This window comes from Chinchilla lanigera, unplaced genomic scaffold (assembly GCF_000276665.1).
Source record: "Chinchilla lanigera isolate Chin_1 unplaced genomic scaffold, ChiLan1.0 scaffold00103, whole genome shotgun sequence".
NCBI lineage: Eukaryota > Metazoa > Chordata > Mammalia > Rodentia > Chinchillidae > Chinchilla > Chinchilla lanigera.
This window is the reverse complement of record NW_004955504.1, coordinates 191,872-204,379: the sequence shown is the minus strand read 5'-3', so window position 1 is coordinate 204,379 and position 12,508 is coordinate 191,872. Positions and strand designations below refer to the sequence as shown.

The 12,508-nt window shown below is 45.5% G+C and overlaps 1 protein-coding gene across 4 annotated transcripts in view; it reads right to left on the bottom strand.

The window, feature by feature from the left end:
• Nucleotides 1-8,637, bottom strand: part of Exoc3 (exocyst complex component 3) — a 28,070-nt gene extending 19,433 nt beyond the window's left edge. Inside the window, exons 1-4 of one of the 4 annotated variants that reach the window (XM_005406998.2) lie at nt 8,492-8,621; nt 7,488-7,685; nt 6,898-7,088; nt 2,140-2,359 (exon numbers count right to left, since the gene is read on the bottom strand). In XM_005406998.2, the coding sequence (XP_005407055.1) occupies nt 2,140-2,359; nt 6,898-7,041 (364 nt within the window). In that variant the 5' untranslated portion in view covers nt 7,042-7,088; nt 7,488-7,685; nt 8,492-8,621. Of the gene's footprint in view, nt 1-2,139; nt 2,360-6,897; nt 7,089-7,487; nt 7,686-8,491 lie in introns of all 4 variants that reach the window. The other 3 variants (XM_005406997.2, XM_013505897.1, XM_005406996.2) reach the window with 3 other exon arrangements.
• Nucleotides 8,638-12,508: the final 3,871 nt, after the last annotated feature.

The window sequence follows — 12,508 nt, the reverse complement described above, 5'->3', positions numbered from 1 at the left end:
ATGTGAAAATATATGTATATACATGCCTTACATATATGTATGTATGTATGTGTATATATTTTTATGAAACCTGGAGACTTCAATACTTCCATTCAATAATGGATGGGACAGGCAGGCAGAAGGTAAGCAGGAAAATGGAGGACTTGAGCCACACAACAAACAATCTCACCTAAACAGACACATGACACACAGGAGCAGCACCAACATAGCACACAGGCTTCACGATCAGGTATTCTTCAGGATAGATTATATTTACATCACATGTTAAGTTCTCAGAAGAATTTTTTAGAAGACACATATACAAACTATATTCTCCAAAAAAAAAATTGAAATTAGAAATATGTAAAAGTAAGAAACCTGAAAAATCCAAATTTGTGGAAATTAAACAACACTCTTAATAGGGCAAGTAAGAAGTCAGGAAGGAAATTCAAAGATGAACAAGAATGAAAATGAAGCTGGGCATGGTGGTGTACACCTGTAATGCCAGCATTCGGGAGGCTGAGTCAGGAGGATCTTAGCAAGTTTGAGGCCAGCCTGGGCTAAATAGTGGGACCCCGTCTCAAAAAAACCCTAATAAAACAAAGAATGAAAATGAAAATAGAACATATCAAAACTTAGGGAATGCAGTAAAAGCAGTGTTAAAACATAAAATGTTTATCTAGAAATGCTTTCATCAAAAAAAAGATCTCAGGCTGGGGATTCAGCTCAGCGGTGCAGCAAGTGTGAGATCCTGAGTTCGATTCCTGATACTCTCCCTAAAGAAGATCTCATATCAACAACCTAATCTAACCACTTAAGGAGCTTTTATTTATTTATTTATTTTTTTGCGGTACCAGGAATCGAACTCACTACCTCGCACTTGTCAGGCAGGCGCTGTGCTGCTGAGCTAAATCCCAGCCCCTAAGGAGCTTCTAAAGGAGTGCCATTTTAAGCCCAAAGCCAGAAGAAAGGTAATAATAAAGACTAGGGCAAGATAAACAAAACAGAGAATACAAAAGCAATTAAGAAAATCAAAATAAAAAAAAAAAAGAAAATCAAAATCAATGAAAACGGGTTCTTTGAAAAGATCAGTGAAGCTGGCAAACTGTTACTTTAGATGGATCAAGGGAAAAAACACAGAAAATTCAAATTGATAAAATCAAAATTGAAAGTGGGGACATAACTATCTTCAGAAACTAAGAGAACTGTAAAGAGAGTACATTAAAAACATGTCGCACCAACAGACTAGAGAACTCAGGCGCAACAGACAAGTTTCTAGAAACACAAAGCCTACCAAGATTGAACCACAAACAGAAAATCTGAATAGATCCAGAGCTAGTGAAAAATTGTTGATTAATGATTCAGTAATCAACAACCTCCCTACAAAGAAAAACCCTCTATCTGCCAGCCTCGGTGAATTCACCAAACATTTAGAAAGCTAACCTCCACCCTTCTCAAACCTTCCCAGACTACAGAGGAGGTAACATTTCCTGACTTATGCTATGGGGCCAGCATGCAGGCACACCTGACACTGCCTGATGACAGGCTAGAGAGCACCGCATCCCACTAGCTGGGATCAGAGAGATGACTCTGCAAGTGCCAGTCCTCTGCCTCCTTTCCCTGCTGGGTCCACTCCAATCCATGGAACTCCAATCCATCCCTGCCCTACCTGTTCCTGTGGCCCTCACACCCACGTTCCCCAACTTGAGCCTGATGCTTTCCTACCCCCATACCTCAGGTTGGTCCCTCACCCTCACCTCAGTCCACCCCCACCCCCGCCCCCACCTCTCTAGAGTGTGTGTGTGTGTGGCTGCCTCTCTCCTGTTCCACTCATCCATAGCTACCTCTTTGCAACAGGATTGATATGTGTGGCTGGGCTGTCCACTCCTATGCTCTGTCCTGACACAGAACTGCATGCTCTCCACTGGTCTGCACTTTCCTGACATCTTTCCCACCCACATTCAGACAGAGAAGCAGGTGAGCAGGCAGGAAGGTTATCCTCCACTCTAGGACAGCCTAAGAAATGCACTGCACGAAAGTGCTGGATTTGCCTCTATAATACCTACAGAGCTCCCTACGTCTAGAGGGAAAACAAGTGTGAACCATGAGAAGGCATCATTGAGAGAGTTCCAGCGTCCCCAGCCTGTTGTCTGTACTCACCTGAGAAGATGTTCTTGAGGTTCTCCACAGCCGCAGCCAGCTGGCTGTGCTGCACCACTGCATCCTTCACATCCTTGAGGCTCTCGATGGTGTTGATGCTCTGCCTCCAGTCCTTGCTGACGTCAGCCAGTGACTGCTGGATGTCCTTGACATCATTAAGCGCATTGTGGAGCTGGCTTAGGCCTGTACGTACCCCATCCAGCTGTGACTGGATTGCAGCCTAAGGGGAGATACCATGCAGGTGGTGTTTGTCAACAGCAGAAAAAATAAACGTAAGGATTTACTTGATTCCCATGGTAACTTTTTCTTTTGCTGCTGCCTGGGAACAGAGCAATTATGCATTTTAAAGTTTCAATATGCTCCATGGAACAAACACATCCCCCACAGCCCCACTAAATGCAGGGTCAGATCCCTGACCAGCTCCACATCCGTGGATTCTGTGCACTGGTCATGGCTATTGCCAATTCTGAGCCAGCTCTGCATTTTGTTTCCCCTCTGCATGGGGCTGCAAAAGTACCAATCAACCCATGGACCTGATTTTGGACAAGGCGTAAGTCCAGAATAGAAGATCTGGATTGGATGCCACCTAATTTCCCTTGGGACACTGGAGCTACTTTATTTTCACAAACAGTACTGAAAAGCACAGAGCCACAGACATGACTAACAACCAACCAACCTGACTGAAGAGACCAATGCCCAGTAGAAGAAGTAAGCCTGGAAGAGCTGATTGCTTCAGGGAAAAATAACAGATGGGCCAGCACAGCTAGCCCCAAGAAAAACACATGTTGGTGTAAAAAAACAAAACAAGTATGGGGCTCTTCCCAGAGGGTGACTTCTTCATGGTAGGACAGAGTTGGAGAAAACAACTAGTACAGTCCCTGCCATACTATGAGAGAACCAACTGCCATTTTGGAAAGGGGTTGATCGTGTGGAATTGAGCCACAGAATACCTATACTACCAGGACTGAAACTGTTACTCTGCCACAGTGACTGGGTGAGAGACAGCCATGGGAGACAGACTAAGAGGGTGAGGACTAGACATAGATCCCCAGAGATCCGCTGGGAAGTTCAAGCTCATACCAGGAAAGGGCACTGGGCCTCCAATCTGATGAGTGGTTCAGGAGGTCTGGCTTTCAGAGGTGGCTAGATCTGAAGGTGATGGCATAGAGTTCAGCAGTCTACTTAAGCCTCCACCCCACTGTCTACATCTGAAGGAGAACAGTAGTCTGACTGTTTCCCCGTCTACTAACATAAGCAGAGACATGTATTAGCTTGGACAGTTGCCATAGATTGGGTGTACAACAGGGAACCTCTCAAACAGCGAGATCACCACACAAACCCACAGGATATAAAGAGGGGCAGAGAGAAATGTGAAATGAGATCATATCAAATTAAGAACTTCTGTACCTCAAAGGAAACAAAAGAGTGAAGAGAAAAACCTACAGAATGGGAAAAAAAATTGTTCCAGCTATTCCTCAGAGGACTGACACAAAACAAATTAGACTTCCTAAAATAAAAAATCCAATCAAAAAATGGGCAACTGAAATGAATAGACACTTCTCAGAAGTTCAGATGGCCAATAAATACATGAAAAAAATGTTCAATATCCCTGGCCATTACAGAAATGCAAATTAAAACAACACTGAGATACTACCTTAATCCAGAAAAAATGGCCATCATCAAGAAATCAAATAATAACATGCTGGAAAGGATGGAGGGTAAAAGGAACCTTTAAAAACCTTTTAAATTGTTAGTGAGGCCAGGTGTGGTGGCGCAGCCTGTAATCCTAGCACTTCCGAGGCCGAGGCAGGAGGATCGTTGCATGTTCAAGACCAGCCTGGGCTACAAAGTGAGCTCAAGGCCAGCCTGAACTGCATAACGAGACCCTGTCTCAGAAAGACAAAATAAATAAACAAATAAATAGTGAGAATGTAAACTATTACAACCGCTATGGAGATCATTATGAAAATCCCCCAGACATCAGCAAAATTATCTTTCCGAACTGCACCTAAAGAAATTTTTGACCACCGAAGCAAAAAAATTCAAAAATTCTCAAGGATGTCCTAGAAAGAGACAATGAACCTAACAAAGCCAAAAACCCAATAGAATGAATGTATCAGGCAGGGTAAACAATTAAGTAAAGAGAAAATAAGGTAATCAGCAGCAGAAAAGAATACAATGACAGGAATAAGTCAATACCTACCAGTTTTAACTATCAATGTGAAAAGTCTCAATTTGCCAATCAAAAGACACAGATTAGCAGAATGGAAATCTCTCAAAACACTAAAACTAGAAATTCCATTTGACCCAGATACTCACCTTCTAGGACTCTTCCTGAAAGAGCTAAAGACATTTTACAATGATACACGCAAACCCATGCTTATAGCAGCACAATTTATAATAGCTCAATCTTGGAAACAACCTATATGCCCATCAACAGATGAATGAATAAAGAAAATGTATATAAGGAGTACTATTCTGCCATAAAAGATAAACCTGAGTCATCTGTAGGTAAATGGATGCACCTTGAGACCACAATGTTAAGTTAAATAAATCAGACACACAAATTTAAAGATCACATGGATTTCTCTTATATGGGAATCCCAAAGTATAAATAAAGAGCAAAATAAAAGATAGATAATAAGAAACAGGGAGCTCTTTTTCAAATGGAAAGGGGAACAAGAGATAGGGGAGAGGAGAGGGAAGGAAGGGAAAAGCAATTTTTTAAAAAGTGAATTAAAAACAGAAATAAAGCCTTTGCAAATGGGAAGGGGAATAAGAGTTGGAGGGAGCAGGAAGGGCTAGAACAGGAGAAGGGCAAAAACAAAAAAAGAATGGAGATGTGTTATGCACATGTACAAACTCCCCAAAATGTAATCATTATGTACTACAAACATGCATCAATAAAAAATTTTCTTTAAAAAGCTTCAGTGGGGGCTGGGGATTTAGCTCGGCGGCAAAAGCGCCTGCCTGGCAAGCGCAAGGTTGTGAGTTCGGTTCCTGGTACCGGAGAAAAACCAAAAAAAAAAAACCAAAAAAAAAAAGCTTCAGTGAAAAAACCTTATAACATTCCCTGTCCAGCCTCATGGCCTTGTGATAATGGGTACCACTGTGGGCATGCAGGAAGCATGTGGCCACCCTAAATGGTATCTTTAGAGGGCACCACCCAATCTCCTCTGGCATCTCTGTTTCCCAACAGGCCTTATCTAGGTGGACAAAATGGTCAGGACTTCATCAGCTTTGGAGTGGAGGCTCCTACCATTTAGCAGACCAAACTCAGCTGGAGGACAGTGGCAGCTGTGCGGACCAGTACATTTGAGATTCAGATCCATTCCTCAAGCCAAATGAAATGCCTACCACAGGTAGGGGTATGGAAAAATAGCAACAGGTAAACAGAAAGCAAGGCCTGACGAGGCAGCATGTTCCACGCTAGGAATAACTTATTCAGGAGTCTATATTGTGTTTAGAAATATCTAAATATGATCATAATGACTACTTGAAGTTTCTAATTCTACTACCACTGACAACTGCTGATTAATCTCACAAGTTCTACAACAGATAAAAGTTCAGGCTAAAAATGCAGTTAGGTCCAAACAATTGCTTAAACTAGCACAAAGCTAATGTCTCAGATTAGTGCAGTCTTTGGGCACCTTGTTAATCCAAGTGAACAATCCTACGGCAGCAGCAAGCCTGCTGTCCCCTAGGCACTTGCATGGTTTTCAGTAGGAAGAACTCATTGCCTAGCAATTTGAGAATAACTTTACTCAAAGGCAGTCTCTAAAACTCCTAAAAATATTCTGCTGCATATCAATGATAGCAGGTTGTCATTTTAATGTCTTATAATTATACCAAATTTGTCTAATTTAACCACTTAACAGTTTACCTTGAGCATTACTTGGGCATCAAGTTTGTTTACATACTGACTATCCCTTGTGTTGCTCAGGCATCTGTCATTTCAACCAGTTGATTCTTGTATTGAATAAAAGTGATACAATTGTCATTTTTATATTTGTTACATTAGCTTATAAAAATTAATGAAAGAATGCAATGTTTTGTATCCTGTATTTGAATAACTGGACTGGTAAGTGGTTAACAACTTTGAAAAAGAATGACTTTCTTCTTTGTCTTGCTCTCACACGCTGTGTGTGTGTGTTGGGGGCAGGAGTGCTTGGGCTCAAACCCAAGGCTTTGTGGCACTAGGAGAGTGCTCTAACTTTTACTACATCTACTAACTTTTTTACCAGTAGCTTTTTCTTTAATTTTTGAGATGGGGTCTTACCCATGTTGCCAGGCTGGTCCTGAACTGCTAAGCTCAAGCAATCCTCTTGCTTTAGCCTCCAGGGTACAGGTGCTACAGGAGAGTATCATTACCACAACTCTTAAACATGCCTCACCTCATTCTCCTCCACCATAATAATGCCAGCACATGGTCAGCCCACTATCATAGGTGTTGAAATAATCGAAACAGACTTCTCTTTAGTGGCACTCTGCAGAAGAGCTTTAAATAAACAAATAGGTACTGTTTTAAAAAGTTAAACTGACTCTTCCAGAGCACTGAAAAAGTTCCTGTGGTGTTTTCAATACCCTCAGTCTTCTTTGTAAATCTACACTTGGTAACACTGTCGGAAGTAACTGCTAAGTAAGGTAAAGTGCAGCTCTGTCTCCTCCCATTTTATCACAAAGTCTAATTTAGCAAAATTACCGCAAGACATCAAGTAGGAACCAGAAACTCAGCACATGACATCAGAGGCCTCCTACCTTCAGTCTGGCCTCCACAGAGGCCTTCTTCCGAGCTTCCCTTCGGCGATACTGCTCCACCTTATCTAGCTGATCTGGGCGCTGGAGCATCCCAGCAACCCTCTGAACTGCTGTTGCCACCGCCTCCCGGTCTGTCTCCTTCATGGCCAATGAACAGGTGGGATCTGCCCACGTGTCATACCCCAGGCAGCCTGTGTACAAGGAAGATCATTAGGCAGACAAAAACCTTGGCACTAAACCTACCCTTCAACAGCCAGATGAGCACCTGAACAGCGTCTGAGATGCTTAATCTAATAAACCAGAAAAGAAGCCTGAACTTGGACTATAAGCTCCTTAACAAAAGCACAAACTTTTGAGACTCAAGCATGGGAAAACCTGACCGTAAGGGAGATGTGGGCATGGAAGATGTGTACACGTGACCCAACCACTTCCCATATCCTGTCCTCTCTATCACACCATCCCAGTGCCAACACCATCCTAGTTGTGGAGCTATTTGCTGAGCATCTGGCAAATGTGGTGATACAACCAACATTTGTTCCCTTTGATTTGAGCTATTTAACTTTCATTTCATAGATGTGAAAAAGACCCACCTTTTAGAACTTTTCACTCCCCATTCCCACAAGTTTTCAGAAAAACACTGAAATCCATGGTGAGTTTCCAGTAAACAATTCCTCTCTGTCTGTACACACTGCATCTCTTCTCACTTCTCTTTCAAATGAATAATATTGTAACCACTATTTCTTCTATTTTTTTCAGATTATGAAACCAGGTATACCAGTGCAGAATATCTGGGCAGGACAGAAAACATAAAGATGCCAGAGGCAAATACTTTTAAGAGGGCTTGTTTCCTAATTCTTTTCTTTACATTTCCTTCTAAGTGGAGATTCCATGGTGTGTATGACTTTGTACGTGTTCACTTTCTTGTCCTGCTCTGACATGTCATCCTCAACATTTCCACTGACATTAAAATTGCTGTGATTCTGAATCACAGGCCTGGGTGTTAAACTTGAGAAATGGATATCCAACCACTCTGGTGAACACACATTAAGATCGTCTGACAATCCCAATGTTAAGACCACCACCTCTCCTACAACCTTCTCTGGGAGGGCAATCGGGGCAGTGGCACCCAGCCAGCTGGCAAAGTACACCCAACAAAGAACCTGTCAGAAAGAACAAAACAAAATCTGAAGGCAGAACGGCACAGGTTCTAATCGCAGTCTTTAGACTGTCAAACTCGGGGCTCTGAGGCCAGGGTTTGCTTCCTCTGCAGAGCCTTCCTCCGGAGCCACCCTACCATGAGGACGCCGCTCAGGGAGGGGACCTTAGCGAGGGGGTCACCCCACTGGGAAGGGGAACACCGCGAGGACACATAACGGAGGGCGACCCCACAACGCGGACACAAAACAGGGTTGCGGACCCCACCGCGGGAACATCCGCACAGGGAAGCGGATCCCAGGGCGGGGATAGCCCGCGGGCAAGGAAGCGCCACCGCTGGGCCGCCTCACGGGGAACGGGAACCCCACCGTTAGGGCGGCACATGGGGAAGGGCAGCTCCCAGGGAGGACACTGCTTCGAGGTCCCGCTCCGCCCTCACCTCGAGGGCGCCCGGGAAGGGAACAGAAAAGGCTGGCGAGCTCCCCGGGAGACTAAAGGCCGTCAACGAGGACCCGCCTCACCGTCCGCGCCACCGCCGCCACACAGGTCCCGACCGGAAGTAGGCGCTGACCGACACTTCCGTTTCCGGCGGCGGGCCGGAAGGGCGGAGATCGGGCAGCCTGAGAACTGCATTCTCCTGTGGTTGGGTGTGCACTCTGCCTGCGGTCCTGAACTGGGGTCGCTGTCCACGGGCCGGAGGACGTCGGGACCGTGTGCCTGCGCTGCTCTGGGACTGCTCTGGGTCGCCCTGCTCTTTTCCCCCGCGTTCTTGGCGGCCCCAAGCGCCTGCCTAACCTTAACCCTCCGCCCCTTCCTCCTGGCCTCTCCAGTACTTCGTGTGTTCCACTTCCGTGCTCTTCCAATACTGTGATGTCCATGCTGTGCAGTGGCCCGGTGTTCCCCTAGACGGGCGGCTGGCGGAGGGCATTCAGTAAGTGAATGAACAACGTGGGTACCAGGCGGTGCCACCCACCGACACCTGGAATCTAAGAATGCAGACAGATCAGGACCCCGCGGGAGAGTTGCAGGGGGCCGAGCGGGGCGGGGGAGGGCTACTGTTGGGCAGGAGATGGGGCACCCTTCACAGGCAGGAAGATCCTTGAGTCACTGCGCCGGAACTAGAACTGGGCCTTACCTATGCAAAAACAGCAGGTGCTCAGCCACCAAGATTTCGGGATTGTTATGCGGACGCTCTTTGCCTTAACATACCCGCTGAGAAGGACGTTGTCCATTGTGTTACCAACTGCTAGATAGTACTGCGCTTCTAAGATCAGCCAGGATGGTACAGAAGGAAGGGTCTGAAGGTGACAGGGAGGAGAGGACCACACACACCACAACCACAACCTGCCTACCTGCTGAGGGCGGTGCTTAAGTGCCAGGCTAACTCCCAACATCTGGTCCCTCATGTTAGGATTTCATCTTCACCTACAAACTTCTGAAAATGTAGCAACAAATTGAGCAGTGGAGACATGTAAAAAGTTAGCATTATGATTGGAATTTAAACTCTAAAGCTACTTGGGAGCTGATGAAAACATGTTTGCTGAAATGATGTATTAGGACTGTTACTCAAAATATGGTAGCCTTTGATATAGGAGATGCCTACTATCAAGGTCTGGTTAAGTTTCAAGTAGGACTCCCTCATGACTTCCTAAGTTCACCAGTCTGGTTAGAGATGAGATGCTTTATTGAAGGACTTAAGTTCTTCATAGCAACTTTTTAAAAAAGGACCAAAATCTTTCTTAATTTGTTTTGGTCAGACTAAATACTGTAATAACCTGCTATGCCACACCCAGGAATATGTGATACAGCAAGCATGCTTTTAAGTGCACAGGTGGGACCTACGCAATGACTAGTGCAGACAAGGGAGGCAGAGTCTGCTGCCCTGGAGCAGGCTGGTGGGAATAAGTGAGAAGCCTAGGGCCCTGGCCTGGGTTTTTATAGGAAAGGAGGTTTAGGCTCCCAGCAGGTAGAGAGCAGACAGGGACTCTTGAATAAAGCCCATATACCCAAATGGGACATCCTCGATGAAAGGCTGTTCAAAAACAACAAAAAAAACCAAACAGCTTCTCCTACAGCCAGGTGGTGATTCAAAGGCTGGCCTGGCTCAGAGTTCAGGTTTCCTGCAGAGCAAACCTAGGAGGCTTCATGGGGCCTTCCTCAACCTGGACAGAAGACAGGTGCATCTGAGATCTGGGTCTAATTCTAGGACAGCTGCTGTAGCTTGATGTCAGTTGTGCACATTAAGGACATAGGAAGTACTAGCTTCCAAGTAGGTAGGAGAAGTAGAAGTAGAATAAGGAGAAGAGAGATCAAAGGCAATTCCAGAGAGGGTAGAAGAAGACAGATCATATGTGACTGAAAGCAGCATAAGAAGTAGAAAGATGCTCAGATAATCAGAACATAAATGATTAAAAACAGTGAAATGGTTCCTTTTAAGAACATCTAAAACATAAACAGAAGGGTTATGAGTGGAGGGGGTTGACATTCTGAGTATGAGCCCTGAGGAAGACTGTGGGGTGACATTAGTATCAGACAGCATGGGTTTTGCTGGCAAAAGCCACAGCTAGAGACTGTTATGAAGACACAAAACACATTAGCCATAAAGAAAAGGGTAGTTTGCCATGCTGAGACTTGAAGCTAGGCATGGTGGCATGCACCTGAAATCCCAGCGCCCTAGGAAGCTGAGGCAAGAGGATTGAAAGTTCAACCCGAGGCTGAGTAACTTAGAGACTTAGTGACCCCCTGCCTCAAACAAAAAAAAAATTTTTTTTAAAGGGTTGGGCATGTAGTTCAGTGTAAAGGCCCTGGTCTCAATTCCCAGTACTGCTACTACCAAAAAGAAAAAAAGAAAAGGAAAATAAAAACTATTGTATGATATAAGAAAAGCATCCTTAAATGTAAGGACAAGCCACAGGCAGAGAAAATGCTGGAATGTCTGTGACTGACCAGAGATTACTATCTAGAGTATAAAAACTCCTGCAGACTAACCCCCATGAGCAAATGAATGCAGCAGGAATCATGACTCTAGGTGTAGAAACCTAGGACCACTGGTGCACCCCTTAGCCCTTGCTCCACCCTAGCCTTGCTGCAGCTTTTGATCCACAGATGTTGGGTGCAGACCTCTACCCACTCCTGCCAGGTCCCATCCAGACCAACTGCCTCCTGCCTTCCATATATGTCCTTTCCTCCCTCTGCCCTTCAGTTCCAGCCATCCCTACCTCCCCCATAAAAGCACCCACTAATATCTGGGCCACATTCACCTGTCCCCTTCTTCATGTTACAGAATGTATGCATTTCCTGTGATTGGTAGTTGTCTGCACCCCTCCCATCATGCTTATGCACACATGGATGCACACATCGCACATATGCAGATCTGGGACACATGTACAGAACTCAGCTCTGGGACAGCACTGATCTGTGCTTGTCCTCCCAAATGTGTTTGCACTTGGGCCAGGGATATAGCTCAGCGGTACAAGCACCTGCCTGGCAAGCGCAAGGTCCTGAGTTGGATTCCTGGTACCAAAAAACAACAACAAAAAAACCAAATGTGTTTGCACTGTTGTCAGCAGGGATTCAACAGATACTGATGAATGCATGAATGAATGAAGTGCACGATTCACCCTGCAGAAGTCCAGAACCAGGAGTCGGGCGGGTGATGCCAAAGATGCAGCTCTGCTAGGCAGCACCTGTTATGCTGCCCCATGAGCACGTGGTGGGGGCATTCATTGTGTCAGTGGAAGTGTCCCCTGAGAAGGCAGGGAGATGGTGGAGTGGGCCCATTTAGATATCTAATCTCCACAAGTCAGTGGCAGTGGTAGGAGACTGGGTGTGGAGCAGCTGAGCTAGCCTGACAGCCCTCCCTCTGCCCCATCTCTGGAGGATGTTGGGTGCAGACCTGGTGTGACGTGAGTGGCTGTTGACATTGTTCCCTGAAAGGGACGCCTGAGGATGTGGCCTCCTCTTCACTGGCTACTGACAGCAGCAGATGGGGAAAGCGGGCTGTAAAGGGGGCAATTTGACGAAAGGAAATGAAAGCCACCCTGCCCCTTTCCACATACCTGTCACTCGTGTCCTGTGACCTGGTCCCCAGAGTGCCCCAGGTCTGTCTTCATTCCGTCTGTGGGGTAGTTCCAGTCTGGAGTGTCTTGAGGGCCAAGAGGGTACAGGTAAGTTTCCCTCCCCCAGTGATCTTTAGCTTGAGTGATTCTGCTTTGACCACTGCCTCTGCCTAGTGGTGAGGGAGTGCCTTAGACTAAATCCAACATGGCTCTGAGGAGATAAGGTGACTTCATGTGGAAAATCAAGTAGATATTCCCAGTCACACAAGCACATACGAACACATGATTTATTTTACACCAATTCTGTAAGTTTAATACAAACCACAGCATAAGAAATATATCTGGACCCCCTTTTTAAAAAAGAAATATATCTGGAAGCTCTGTTGAAGGCACTGAGA